This window comes from Myotis myotis, unplaced genomic scaffold (assembly GCF_014108235.1).
Source record: "Myotis myotis isolate mMyoMyo1 unplaced genomic scaffold, mMyoMyo1.p scaffold_m19_p_3, whole genome shotgun sequence".
Taxonomy (NCBI): domain Eukaryota; kingdom Metazoa; phylum Chordata; class Mammalia; order Chiroptera; family Vespertilionidae; genus Myotis; species Myotis myotis.
In genome coordinates this window covers 183,675,453-183,687,925 of record NW_023416335.1, presented here as the reverse complement: position 1 = coordinate 183,687,925, position 12,473 = coordinate 183,675,453, and the positions used below count along the sequence as shown (strand labels likewise).

The 12,473-nt window shown below is 39.3% G+C and overlaps 1 protein-coding gene across 16 annotated transcripts in view; it reads left to right on the top strand.

Moving 5' to 3' along the window:
• PLEKHA5 (pleckstrin homology domain containing A5) overlaps positions 1-12,473 on the top strand; it is a 214,046-nt gene that overhangs the window by 147,612 nt on the left and 53,961 nt on the right. For 14 of the 16 annotated variants that reach the window (XM_036297408.1, XM_036297406.1, XM_036297407.1 and 11 more), the window contains 3 exons: positions 596-1,060; positions 5,969-6,434; positions 9,882-9,965. In XM_036297408.1, the coding sequence (XP_036153301.1) occupies positions 596-1,060; positions 5,969-6,434; positions 9,882-9,965 (1,015 nt within the window). Of the gene's footprint in view, positions 1-595; positions 1,061-5,968; positions 6,435-9,881; positions 9,966-12,473 lie in introns of those variants that run through there. The other 2 variants (XR_004965794.1, XR_004965795.1) reach the window with 1 other exon arrangement.

Sequence of the window (12,473 nt, the reverse complement as noted above, 5' to 3'; positions counted from 1 at the left end):
TTATCCCCATTTACCAAAAAGGAGATTGAGGCACAGTCATTTTCTACGCCTTGCCCAAAGACAGACACGGCTAGTAGGAGGTAGAGCTGGAAGCTGAGTGCGTGCCGTCTGGCTCCAAGAGCTATTAACCGAAAGTCGGATCCTCTTGAATATGAACAGAGCTGGTTAGTCATGTGGTTCAGATCTCTGATGGCACCAGACTGCAATTTCCTGGTGTCATCATTTCCACAAACCAGACTCGTGTTTGTCTCATGATGAATTAACCCTCCTGGCTGGAAGCTGTGTTGTTTATTTCAAATGGCTAGATGCTGCGGTCCTTTACGTGTGGATTTTGTGGTTTCACTGCAAAGGGGCAATCTGATTTGCGTTCTTTCCAGATTTCTAATGGTGGGCACACTCACCGCTTTTTACTCTCGGTATGTTTTGTTTCATTCAGAGGATTTGTACAGGCTTGTCCTCAGTGACCCTTTTAGGTGTGTGTTTTTTGTTTTTGTTTTTTTAAGTAAAAGGTAATTTTACATCTTTCCTAGATTGAATCTCAGAAATATGTCCATTGTTTCATCTGACTCACTATGATTTTCTTCTCTGATTTCAGAGTGGACAAGATCACATCTGAAAACGCACCAGCGAAAGAAATCAATAACTTTCCCAACCATCGAGTGCTGATTAAGCCAGAGGTCCAGAATAACCAGAAAAACAAGGAAATCAGCAAAAGTGAAGAAAAAAAGGCATTAGAAGCTGAAAAATATGGATTTCAGAAGGATGGTCAAGATAGACCTTTAACAAAAATTAATAGTGTCAAGTTGAATTCTCTGCCATCTGAATATGATGGGTCAACAGGCCCGGCTCAGACCGGACACTACAGGCCAGTCAATGTGAATAGTTCAGAGAACAAAACAGTCAATGTTAGCCTGGCGGATCTCAGAGGGGGCAGTCACCCAAACGCAGGGCCCTTCCACCCAGAGGCTGACCGCGTCATACAGAGAACCAACTCAATGCAGCAGTTGGAGCAGTGGATTAAAATCCAGAAGGGGAGGGGTCAGGAAGAAGAAGCCAGGGGGTGAGTGTCATGTTGTTACGTGTTATGAGGCTACGTTTCTTTCATGCTGTGTTGGGGGAGGTTGGCTTCTGAGATGCCAGTTAAAGGTATTACTTTACATTGTGATTTAGATATTATAGTTTTGTTACTATATCTTTTTTATAGAATCAAATGTGTGTGTGTGTTTTTTCTCTGTCTCCTATTGTTGTCACCCAACTTTACTAATAATGACAAGGACTTCTTCTCCTGTGGTGCAGCACAGGTTGTGGGTAGAGATCATGTTTGTTTGGAATAAGAATGAGAGTAAGACCTATCCCTCCCTCTCTCCCTCTCCCCCTCTCCCCATCTTCCTCTACCTCCCTCCTCTGACTGTCTTCCATTGGTAACTTGTGCAGAGATCTCCTGTGGCGAGTAACGGAAGTCAAGGCTTATGCTCTCTAGTTCTCCATCTCCTTCCCTGACTTGCTTAACTCGTAATACACATGACTAAGTAATATATTTATTCATATAAGCATGTATCATTCATGTACACACGTGTTCTTTCATATATTTATTATTAGGTACTATGTGCTAATCATGAGGCCAGAAAATAAAACAGTGAAAAGGTGCAGTCCAGATTTCTCCCAGAGAATCTTATCTAGGAGGGGAGAAAGTTAAATAAACAAGCGCAGTATCTAGTGACAAATACAATGGAGGAAGAACAGGATGCTGTAAGGACATGTTTCAGGGACTGCCAACACAGTCCAGGGGTTCACACAAAAACTTTCTGGAGGAAACAGGATACAGTCAACATATAAAGATATGTTCATGTTGGTTTAGATAGGCAGAAATAGATTAGATAGAGAGCAGGAAAAGGAATCCAAAGACATCCATTGTAGCTTAGGTACAACTGCTACAATGCTGGATGAGAAACGAGGCTGGAGAGATAAGCAGGAATATATGTATTCAGATTTGTGTTCCAGAAAGATCATTCTGGCTACAGAATCTGGAGAATAAATTGGAGGAAGTTCAAAAGCTATTGGAGTAACTGAAATAAGGAGGGGGGCGGGGGGATGTGATGTGTTCAAGATACATTTGACTTGTCTAGTTCAGTGCTCGAATGTGCTTGATTGCAAACTGGTCTCACTCAAATCTGGTTTGAGTGATTGAGCCAAATCAAGAAAGACGCCCTGCTCTGGGGGCCTGGTCATCAAAGTTGTCTGGTGCCTTTTACTGCGCAGAAAAGATTTGGGAAGAGAGGAGGTAATGAATGATTGCGCAGGTTAAATTAAGGGGTAGAGGGGAAGGAGTAGGGGACTGTCTGCAAAGGAGACAAAAATGAAGGCCAGAGGAAATGGAGGAAAAGCAGGTACCTACGGGATGAGAAAAAGTGTTCTGTCGTTCGTTGGGAATTTAATGATGCAAAATTTAAAAAGTACTCTAATGTACTGGCATATGCACATAAAAATTAACTTCAGCCCTGACCGGTTTGGCTCAGTGGATAGAGCGTCAGCCTGCGGACTGAGGGGTCCCGGGTTCGGTTCCGGTCAAGGGCATGTACCTTGGTTGCGGGCACATCCCCAGTAGGGGGTGTGCAGGAGGCAGCTGACCGATGTTTCTAACTCTCTATCCCTCTCCCTTCCTTGCTGTAAAAAATCAATAAAATATATTTTTAAAAAAATTAACTTCAGAGTTACTGTAACTCTTACCTCTCAGTAGTAGAAAACCAGAAAACAAAGGCATTAATGTGTTTGATTAAATGAAGATTAACTTATTTTAATAGTGGAACTCCTAAGGTATAGGAAGGTGCATCCAGTTTGCTCGGTGGTCATGGCTGACATCTACAGTTATCGGCTGAAGTCTGTCTTCTGCTCAGCAAGACAGCTCAAAAGCCTGGGTGCACGTGGCTCCACCTTTTGTTAGCTCCACCAAGGTGCAAAAACGCTCTCCAGTGATGTGTGGTTCACGCCCATATTCTTCCTCCCCACCGTCCGTGCTCCCTTCTCTAACTTTCCCAAGGGAGAATTGTCAGAAATATTTGCTATTTCCCAAAAGTAAAATTTGATTAGACCGAAGAGGAGCCAGAGGTTGTTCTGGGAAGAAAAGAAAGAAAGAATGTTTGGAAATACTTATTAAGGTAGTAATCATTTTCAGGAAACAACAATAAAAATGCCAGCCAAAAGATTTGCAGAATGTGCACCCAGCAAGTCAAATCTCACTTCTTTGTGGAATCATTTTCTACAAGTAAAATCATACTTTTTTTTTTTTAATATATTTTATTGATTATTTTACAGAGGGGAAGGGAGAGGGATAGTTAGAAGCATCGATGAGAGAGAAACATCGATCAGCTGCCTCCTGCACTCTCCCTACTGGGGATGTGCCCACAACCAGGGTACATGCCCTTCACCTGAATCGAACCTGGGACCCTTCAGTCCGAAGGCTGACGCTCTATCCACTGAGCCAAACTGGTTAGGGCAAATCATACTTTCTTACTGTTGAAAGTTAAAAGGGTTCAACAGCTATCTGGGAGTTAGTTTTAAAATGGATGAGCATGACAATTAGTTCTCAAGCACTTTTAGGTCCCTTGATGGGTATAATTAACATCCATGAAAACTTTTTGTGACTCCCCCCCCCCCCCCCCCAAGACAGCTTCTGAAGGCTGCTGGCCCAAGGTTATTTTGAGCTAAGGTTTCTCTGCCTTGCTCTTCCAGCTTTGGCTTCACTGGCTAGTGTCCAGTATGGACCATTGAGATATATCATCTCCATTATTATATAAACCTCATACTGGAAAAAAAATAGTTGTGGTGTCTTATAATGAAATAATTTAATTTTTACTGGTAGAAAGAAGCCTAATGGCAGTTCATGGTAATCATTTATTTTGTAAAACTTTAAGAAAGGCTTGCTTTTATTGTTCAAGTTCTGGTAGCAAGAAAACAGGTTTACTATGTCGTCAAAGAGTAGATCCCTGCATCTGTGAACAGAGCTTTCAACTTTCTTTGTGAGTGGGGGGTACTGCTCAGACGCACGGGGCCTTAAGCCATTGTTCTGCTTGGCGGAATCCCAGGGCCTGGGTTTTCACGGTGCTTGACAGGCGCTGCTGGTGAATGGAGCACTAAACCTGACGAAGGAGCCTCCAGGGTTCCTTTTTTAAGCTTTCACTTAAAAGTAAATCACATTTCTCCTTAATTTGAATTTCTTTGGGGAAGACCACAGAAGGAAACTGTAGTTTTTGAAAAAACAGTTCTCAAAATGCTGGACAGGATATGGGATAAAAATAAACTTACTTGATCAATAACCTGGTTTTTTAAAACTCCCCAAAAGTGGTCCCAAAGATGGCAGAGGAGGCTTTTAAACTTTGTGGTCGTTAATTAGGCAAGCTGAGTAGGAAAACAGCCTGTGTTCATGGTCAGATGATGGGCTTGCAGTTCAAGTTCAGTACACATTGCTACAACAGGGCGCAGCTCACAGGGTAGGACCACTTCCGAGCACTGACAGGTGTCTGGTGTGATTATATTTTCTGAACTGGAATCTACACATTAGTTTATAGGCAGTTTTTAGTGCGTTTTAATTGACAATGTACGCCCCTTCCTTATATAATTGTAAACGATCTTTTCACATATTTCCAAACTTGATATAAAGTTAATAACATTTATATTTTCAGTGTATGCGTCTGTGATGTAGTTTAGTGCCCAATCCAGAGCTTTTTGCATGTCAAGGCCACTCTAGTATTTCTTGGGTTTATGAAGGAGCAAGTAAATGAAGGTAAATTTTACCTTAATACTAGAGCAGAATTCCTTGAATGGCATCAAATTCCCCTGACTGACAAGCTTCCTAAGCAGATAGCCATGGGTTGCCAACTCTGGCCTTTTTTTCAAGGGGGAACAGGGAGGGAGACCAAACGGGAAATGGGAATCTACGGAAGGAAAGCAGCAAAGAATGGAGCTTTTTATACTGGTCATATCAGAGCAGTGGTACTTCAGCCCCAGCGTCACCAGATGGTCGGCCTCGCTGCAGTGTTTCTCATCTAGGAGGTTTTGTTCCATTTTGAGCAAGCCCGTTATGAGTGGAGACATTGAAAAGCTAAGGAACAATTAGCATGATGAAGGAAATTTAGTTTAGGGAAAAGGTTGGGGAAATTGGACATATTTTGAATACAGAATAAGATGTGGGGTTTTCAAGCTGTAATATAACTTGGTGATAAAATCATCTTCTAGATAAGAAAACCAAATCCCCCAAATTTTCAGTTGGCCAGATTTTGTTCGCATTTTTATGTCTGAAATGCTGTGTTTTAAGTATTTTGCCTTTAAATTTTTAGCTTTAGCTTTAAGTGATTTTTATTTTTCAAGTTAAGAAAAGTAATCAAGGGAAATTATTTCTTTAAAACACAAATGTACTGATGTGCCTTTTCCATGATCATGCTTTCTGAAGGAAAGGGTACAGTAGAATAGCCACATAGACCTGCAATTAATTGTTCATTTCCTGTCTTCATGTTCTTTGGGCACAACTCAAAGACTTCGGTCTTCCATCCATATCCAGAAATCCTATTTAACTGCCTGGAGATGTGTCTGAGAATGACATTCTAGGATTTTGTTTTTTATACAAAAACAAATAAGATGTGAAACAAATATGGGATTAGATATTGAATATTGAATATTAGTTATAAAAGAAGTATAAATATTCTTCTTTAAACCAAACTGTACATTGTGCAGAACTAAGGGTCTTTTATGTAAGTGACATAGATGCTGTTTACGTAATGTCCTAAATCCATCAAATTAAATTTCATGAAAAGATTAAAATGTGTTCATTATAACGTATGCCTTGTATAATATTCAATGTTTTAATCTTTCACAAAAAAAAAAAATAGTCCTCAGATATGCCAGAAGAAAAAAAGTACAGAATCTGGAAAGCAACTCTCCCCTTCATTTTTACATTTCAATTCTTTTATTTTAGAGTAATTTCTTACCAAACATTACCGAGAAATATGCCAAGCCACCGAGCCCAGGTCGTGGCCCGATACCCTGAAGGTTACAGAACACTCCCGCGGAACAGCAAGACCAGGCCTGAGAGTCTCTGCAGTGTAACCCCGTCCCCTCACGACAAAACAGCGGGGCCTGGAGCAGAGGAGAAGCGAAGGTCCATGAGAGACGACACGATGTGGCAGCTGTACGAGTGGCAGCAGCGTCAGTTCTATAATAAGCAGAGCACCCTCCCTCGGCACGGGACTCTGACCAGTCCTAAGACCATGGTTAATATTTCGGACCAGACGATGCACTCGATCCCCACGTCACCTTCCCATGGCTCAATAGCTGCATATCAGGGATACTCCCCTCAACGGACCTACAGATCAGAGGTGACCTCGCCAATTCAGAGAGGAGATGTGACGATAGACCGCAGGCACAGGGCCCATCACCCTAAGGTAAACGTCTGCTAATCTCGTGTCAGCTGCTGCTTTATGCATGCCGTGGTGTGTGGGTTTTTCTAGTACACTAGTCTTTTATTTATTCATTCATTTATTTTTATGTATTTTTGTTGGGTGTTTATTTTTATTTTTGAAGTAATTTTAAACTCACAGAACAGCTGCAATGAATGTGAGACAAGACAATAGGGAGGAACAGGCAAGGTAGCTCCTTTTTTTGTTTTAAAAATGAAGGAAGAATGTTCTGCAGTGTCTAAATCTCATGCATCAAACCTCTCAGGGGCACAGGACAAGTTCTTGAGCGGATGCATTATGCATTCTCCTGCTCGGTAGCGTATCCCATCAGCTTTCCATGTAGGTTAGTACCACGTGCATTTCTATTGGCTCTTCACTCGCAGATTCTACACCTGCCAACCTCATCTCCTAACCACCAGCTGAGTATATGGCATACTGACATGTCTCCTTACATACTAATTTAATATTGGAATAACAATGCTTACTGGTATGTACTTCTAAAAAATTGAGTTTAAGAGATCATGTTTCAATTTATATCTTAAGTTAGTTAAAGCATTGCTTAGGAGATTATTAGAAGTGACTTCAGAGAGCTTTTATCGATCAGCTTCTCTTAATGCTGAAGAGTTGTTTCGATCAGACAGCCTGTTCTCCGATGTCTGGCCTGTCATTTTCTTTTTAATTATAAAGCATTTCTTGCTTTATGCCATTTTAAGATACACTTCTTCTTATCCTTGTGATAGGCTGAATCTTTCCGTTACATCATTGTCTAACGCAGCCGTGGGCAAACTACGGCCCGCGGGCCGCATCCGGCCCGTTTGAAATGAATAAAACTAAAAAAAAAAAAAGACCGTACCCTTTTATGTAGTGATGTTTACTTTGAATTTATATTAGTTCACACAAACACTCCATCCATGCTTTTGTTCCTGCCCCGGTCCAGTTTAAGAACCCATTGTGGCCCTCGAGTCAAAAAGTTTGCCCACTCCTGGTCTCTAACGCCTTTACTTGCTTTTCCTGTAAATAAGAGTTCACCAGAAATTGACAGGTCAGTCAGGAAGTTTCTGATGGGAGGAAGTGAGCCTCTCTTTGAACTTCATTGTCACAAAGTTTAGTGTTTGTCACTTTGTACATCCAAAGGCAAATCATATGTGATAAAGATAACAATATTCAAGAAAAATCTGATCAAATACAACTTATTAATGTGTGGTTGAGAGTGTTCTCATTTATTAGTATTTCTTGTATTCTTGGCCAAAATTTATCATCTGTTTTTTGTTGGTTTGTTTTTTAATCCTCACCCGAAGCTATTTTTCCATTGATTTTTAGAGAGAGGGGAAGACAGAGAGAGATATCGATTGGTTGCCTCCTGCACTCAGAAGGCGCCTACAACTGAGGTACGTGCCCTTGACCGGAATTGAACCAGGAACCCTTTGGCCCACAGGCTGACACTCTATCCACTGAACCAAACCGGCTAGGCCTATCATCTGTTTTAACGATAAATATTAAATGAATATGTGCTCTTTATTCAGTTCCCTGTTAACTCCTCCTCCCAAATAAACTTCTCCAACATTTCCAGTTTCCCCCCACCCCCTCGGCACAGGACTATGACCAGTCCTAAAACCATGGTTAATATTTCTTTGATCTTATCTTTGATGTGATCAGTGGTTCTCGAAGTATAGCCCATAGACCCCTAGGAGGTGGGGTTTCCCTGGGGGTCCCCTTGGTTCTTTCAGGCAGCCTGTAAGTAAGTTCAAAACTATTTTTATAATAATGATAAGGCATTTTTCATTGTGTTACCATTTTCAAAGAGTGCAAAAGCAATGGTGGGTAGAAGTACTGGTACCTTAAGCCTAAATCGAGGGAAGGGCTCCAATCCATGCTAGAGGTCATCGTATGCTTCACGGCTATATACTTGCAGTAAAAATAAATAAAGGAGCAGTTTGACTTAAGAATCCCTTTGAGCCCTGGCCGATGTGGCCCAGTTGGTTGAGTGTTGGTTCCATGTTCCAAAAGGTTGTAGGTTAGATTCCCGATCAGGGCACATGCCCAGGTTTTGGGCTTGATCCTCAGTAGGGGGCGTGCAGGAGGCATCTGATTGATGTTTTCCTCTGTCTCTCTACCTCTCCCTTTCTCTCTCTCTAAAATAAATGAAAACATTTTAAAAAAAGAATCCTTTTGATAAAACAGTAAAGGGTAATTTTATCATTTTAATATTCTATGTGATGAAATGGGAAATATACTTCAAGCATTTCTATTGCGTACCAGAGGACTAATGGTTGTCTCCCAGAAAAACACTTGCATGATTATTTGAGTTGCAAGTTGAACTAGCTGCTTTTTTTTTTTTTTTTTTTATGAAACACCATTTTTACTTGAAAGAATGAATGACAGACAAAGTATAGTGTTAGTATTTGAACGAATGACAGACTTAGTATTTGACAGACACTTCTCAAAGTGAAATGTTAGCCTGTCACTTCATGGAAAGCACCTGACAGTATCTGTCACTGATGGCAACATTCGAGCTTGCAAGCAAAAATTAGAATTTTGGAAATCTCATATCTGCCGCTGTGAGCTTGCTAGCTTTCCAATGCTTCAAGATCAGTGGTATTACTAACAAATATGCATTACTGGTGCTGTATGCTGAGATGTGTCAACTTGGGAACATCTGCATAACTCACTAAACCAGTATTTTCCGCATGACCAATGTTTGATACTACAAATTCATGAATGGCTAAGAGAGTCATTTAAACTGCAAATAGACTAATGGATGTTACTGTAACAGGGTACGAAAAGTTGATTGATATAGTTTCAGATACCACTTTGCAATTAACCTTTAAGAAAAATAGCACTTTTCAAGATTTAGTGTAATTTCAAAGATACTTAACAGTTATCCAAAAAAGCTATTAAAGTTCTCTTTCCTTTTCAATATATATGTATATATTGTAGGTGGGACTTTCTTTGTGTACTTCCACTAAAAAAGATTATCATGACAGATTGAATATAGCAGCAAATGTGAAAATATAGCCAGACATTAAAGAGATTTTCAAAACTGTAAAACAGTATCCCTCTTGTCACTAAGTTTTCTTTTTAAGGATATAAAGGGTTCCTGCTATCAGTAAGTTTGAGAACCACTGAGCCAGATGATAGAGAATTACTCTGTTGGCATCCATATTTTAGTCAAGAAATTTTAGTATCTATCTTCTGGGGCGTTTGTGTGTGTTTTTTGGTTTTTTTTTAGGAAGATGATTTTATTTATTTACTTTATTTGTTTTTCTATCACCATTTCTTCCCCCACCCCATATCCTTTTCCACCTCCCCCAGTATCTATCTTCTTTCATAAGCACTACAGCCATTTTTAAATGGTATTCTACAGTATAAATTTAAGACTTCTCGTTGCTGACATTGACCACAGAAATGTATATTGTGCTTTTATTTTCCTAGCATGTCTATGTGCCTGACAGGAGGTCAATGCCCGCTGGCCTGACTTTACAGTCTGTCAGTCCCCAGAGCCTCCAAGGCAAAACAGTGAGTATGATATCTCTGTTTACCATATCATGTTTTATGCATGTGCTAACGTGCTGGCACATGTCTGACATAGCTTGTAAGTTTGAATTTTCAGACCGGTGCCTCCCAAAGAAAAGCCATGAATATTTTTGTGGAAGAGAATGCTCATCAGAAGAACGTGGAATCATGTAGCCATTTCAGAGTCCGGCTGGATAGCTCTCCCTAAAATGTCTGACTGCCTCCATAAAAGGTTATATTTTCAAGTTTTATTGTAGAACCTGAGTGGGTTTCTCTACGGCGTTGGGTGTCGATCCCCTCACCCTTAAAACAGAAGTTGGAATAGGTCATTAGTGCAGCCAATTCAGCAAGCAACCATGTGTAGTCAAACTATAAGCCTAAGAAGAAGTTTCTCCTGTGGATTTTTAGATAGATTAACTACTCTAGAGCAGCATAAAAACTAATTTGCATATTTATGAAGAGAAAGAGAGACTATAAAAATACTTAACCATTATCATTTTATTGTCAGTGTTATGTTCAAGTTGAGAAGGAGCTGTATTATCAGGACACTGTTATTCAAGTTAAAGAGAAAAAATGACTTTTCATCATTTTATTTTAATGGCGTTCTTTTATCAGGAGAACTATGCTTTCGTATCAGTAGGTAGTTTCACTTTCTGTGGAGATGGTGATTTGAAGACCTATGTACTGTAGCTGTTCCTTATTTAAGAGTCTCTTCCTGCAGTAATCAGAACAAATTCATCTGACATGTATTTTTCAAACATTCTTTTATCTTTTACACACTTAGGTATAAGGATGATTCCATGGTTTTAAATTACTTGCTGTTTGTTCAGTCAAGGTTAAAATATTGCTTGACTAAAATTAAAAACTTTTAGATGTTGCAATTTTAAAGTATTAAGTTGTAAATCTAACAAACAGACATTAGACATAAGATAATGCTAAATATCATACTATAAAATTTTCTCTTCTGCCTTGCTCCCTCTAGTGGGCATTTAGGATAAAAATTATTTAGCATCTACTTTTGAGGGAGTCAGATGTGCCTCTTTTTATTTTGATTCAAAATTCAAATATCTTGTAAACTTATTGGCATATTTCATCCTTTTGTGAAAATATCTCTTAATCTCTTTAACTCCATAAACAACAAACCAGAGTTTCAAAATTTCTTCCTTTGGTATGTCTGTCAAATAGCACTCTGGTGTTTAATTCCCTTACTCCACCCTACCCTCTCCCTGGTCAGACCTCAAGGGCTTGGTCATAAGACATGGACTACCCACAGTCATGAGGTCACAAGCTGTGGTTGGCATCAGTTTAAAAGCAACTGTTCTTTTTGTTATGAAATTTCTTTTTCAAGTCATACACACATTCTTAGACTATTGACTATAAAAGACTTTTGTCTCATCTATATACTTAATTTTATCTAGAGAAACCAGTAGTAACTGGATTATTTACTTCTGACATTTTTCTCACCTGAAGGCCCAAGTTTTTAATGTCATTTTTAAATAATAGTTTAAAATTATTTCTGTCCCTAAAAAAAAAAAAAATATATTGTATCGGGGGTGGGAAGCAACAGCAAATGAACAACAGAAGAGAGCTGGTATAAAGCTGTGCTGTAGGCAAAACAGATCGATCTCGGGAATGCTTTTTGGCCTGGAAGTTTAAAAGCACACTGTAGCCCTTAAGTGAGGAGGGCCTCCCTCTGGCCCCGCTGCAGTTTTTAATCATAACAAGGCTCAGAGAAACACTCACCACTATTTTATGGCTTATAGCACTGCCAACGTTCATACTTTACTGTATTTCTAACAAAGGAAAACGTATCAGATTGGCCTGGCGGGGAATTGTATCTACCTTTGAAATTTTCTCCCACTTAGGGATGATAGGAACCAATCGGAAACCGGAATGGTTCTCTGCTTTCCCCAGCAGGTAGAAGGAGGTTGCGGTACCGATGAAAACTTTCTATGTTTATTAATTTTTTTTCTTCTTCTTAAAAAGTCAAAACTGATTTTTTTGGTCGCATAAAATATCCTATGAAAGTACCAACAGTGGCATTTAAAAATATAACTGGAAAGCAATGAACAGATCCCAGGTACTAGGTGTAACGATGGAAAGGTATCATCCAAGTTTTATGTGAATTTTAATTCTTTTTATTTACCTTCTGTTTTGTAAAATAGAGAGTTGGACTTGCCAGTATTATTCTGTTAGTGTAAAAGTCTTCGGTGTCATTTTTAAACATCTTATTAAAATAGTTTTAATAATCTTTTAATACCTCTAATATACAGATCTTTGTAATGTTTTTTGGCATTATGCTTTTTGATGCTTAACATTTAAATTTCGCACGTGAGTTCTGAGAAAATTGCCTTAATATACTGTCTTTTTGCTGTTCTTTTAAAGTAACACTGTTCCTTCTATTTCTCTAGATATCTATGCATTTATGTAGGACCTATCATCATAGTGCCTAGGCACTATGTTTGGTGTCAGCCATAAGAGGAAACTTGCCAAGAAATCTTGGTTTAATGT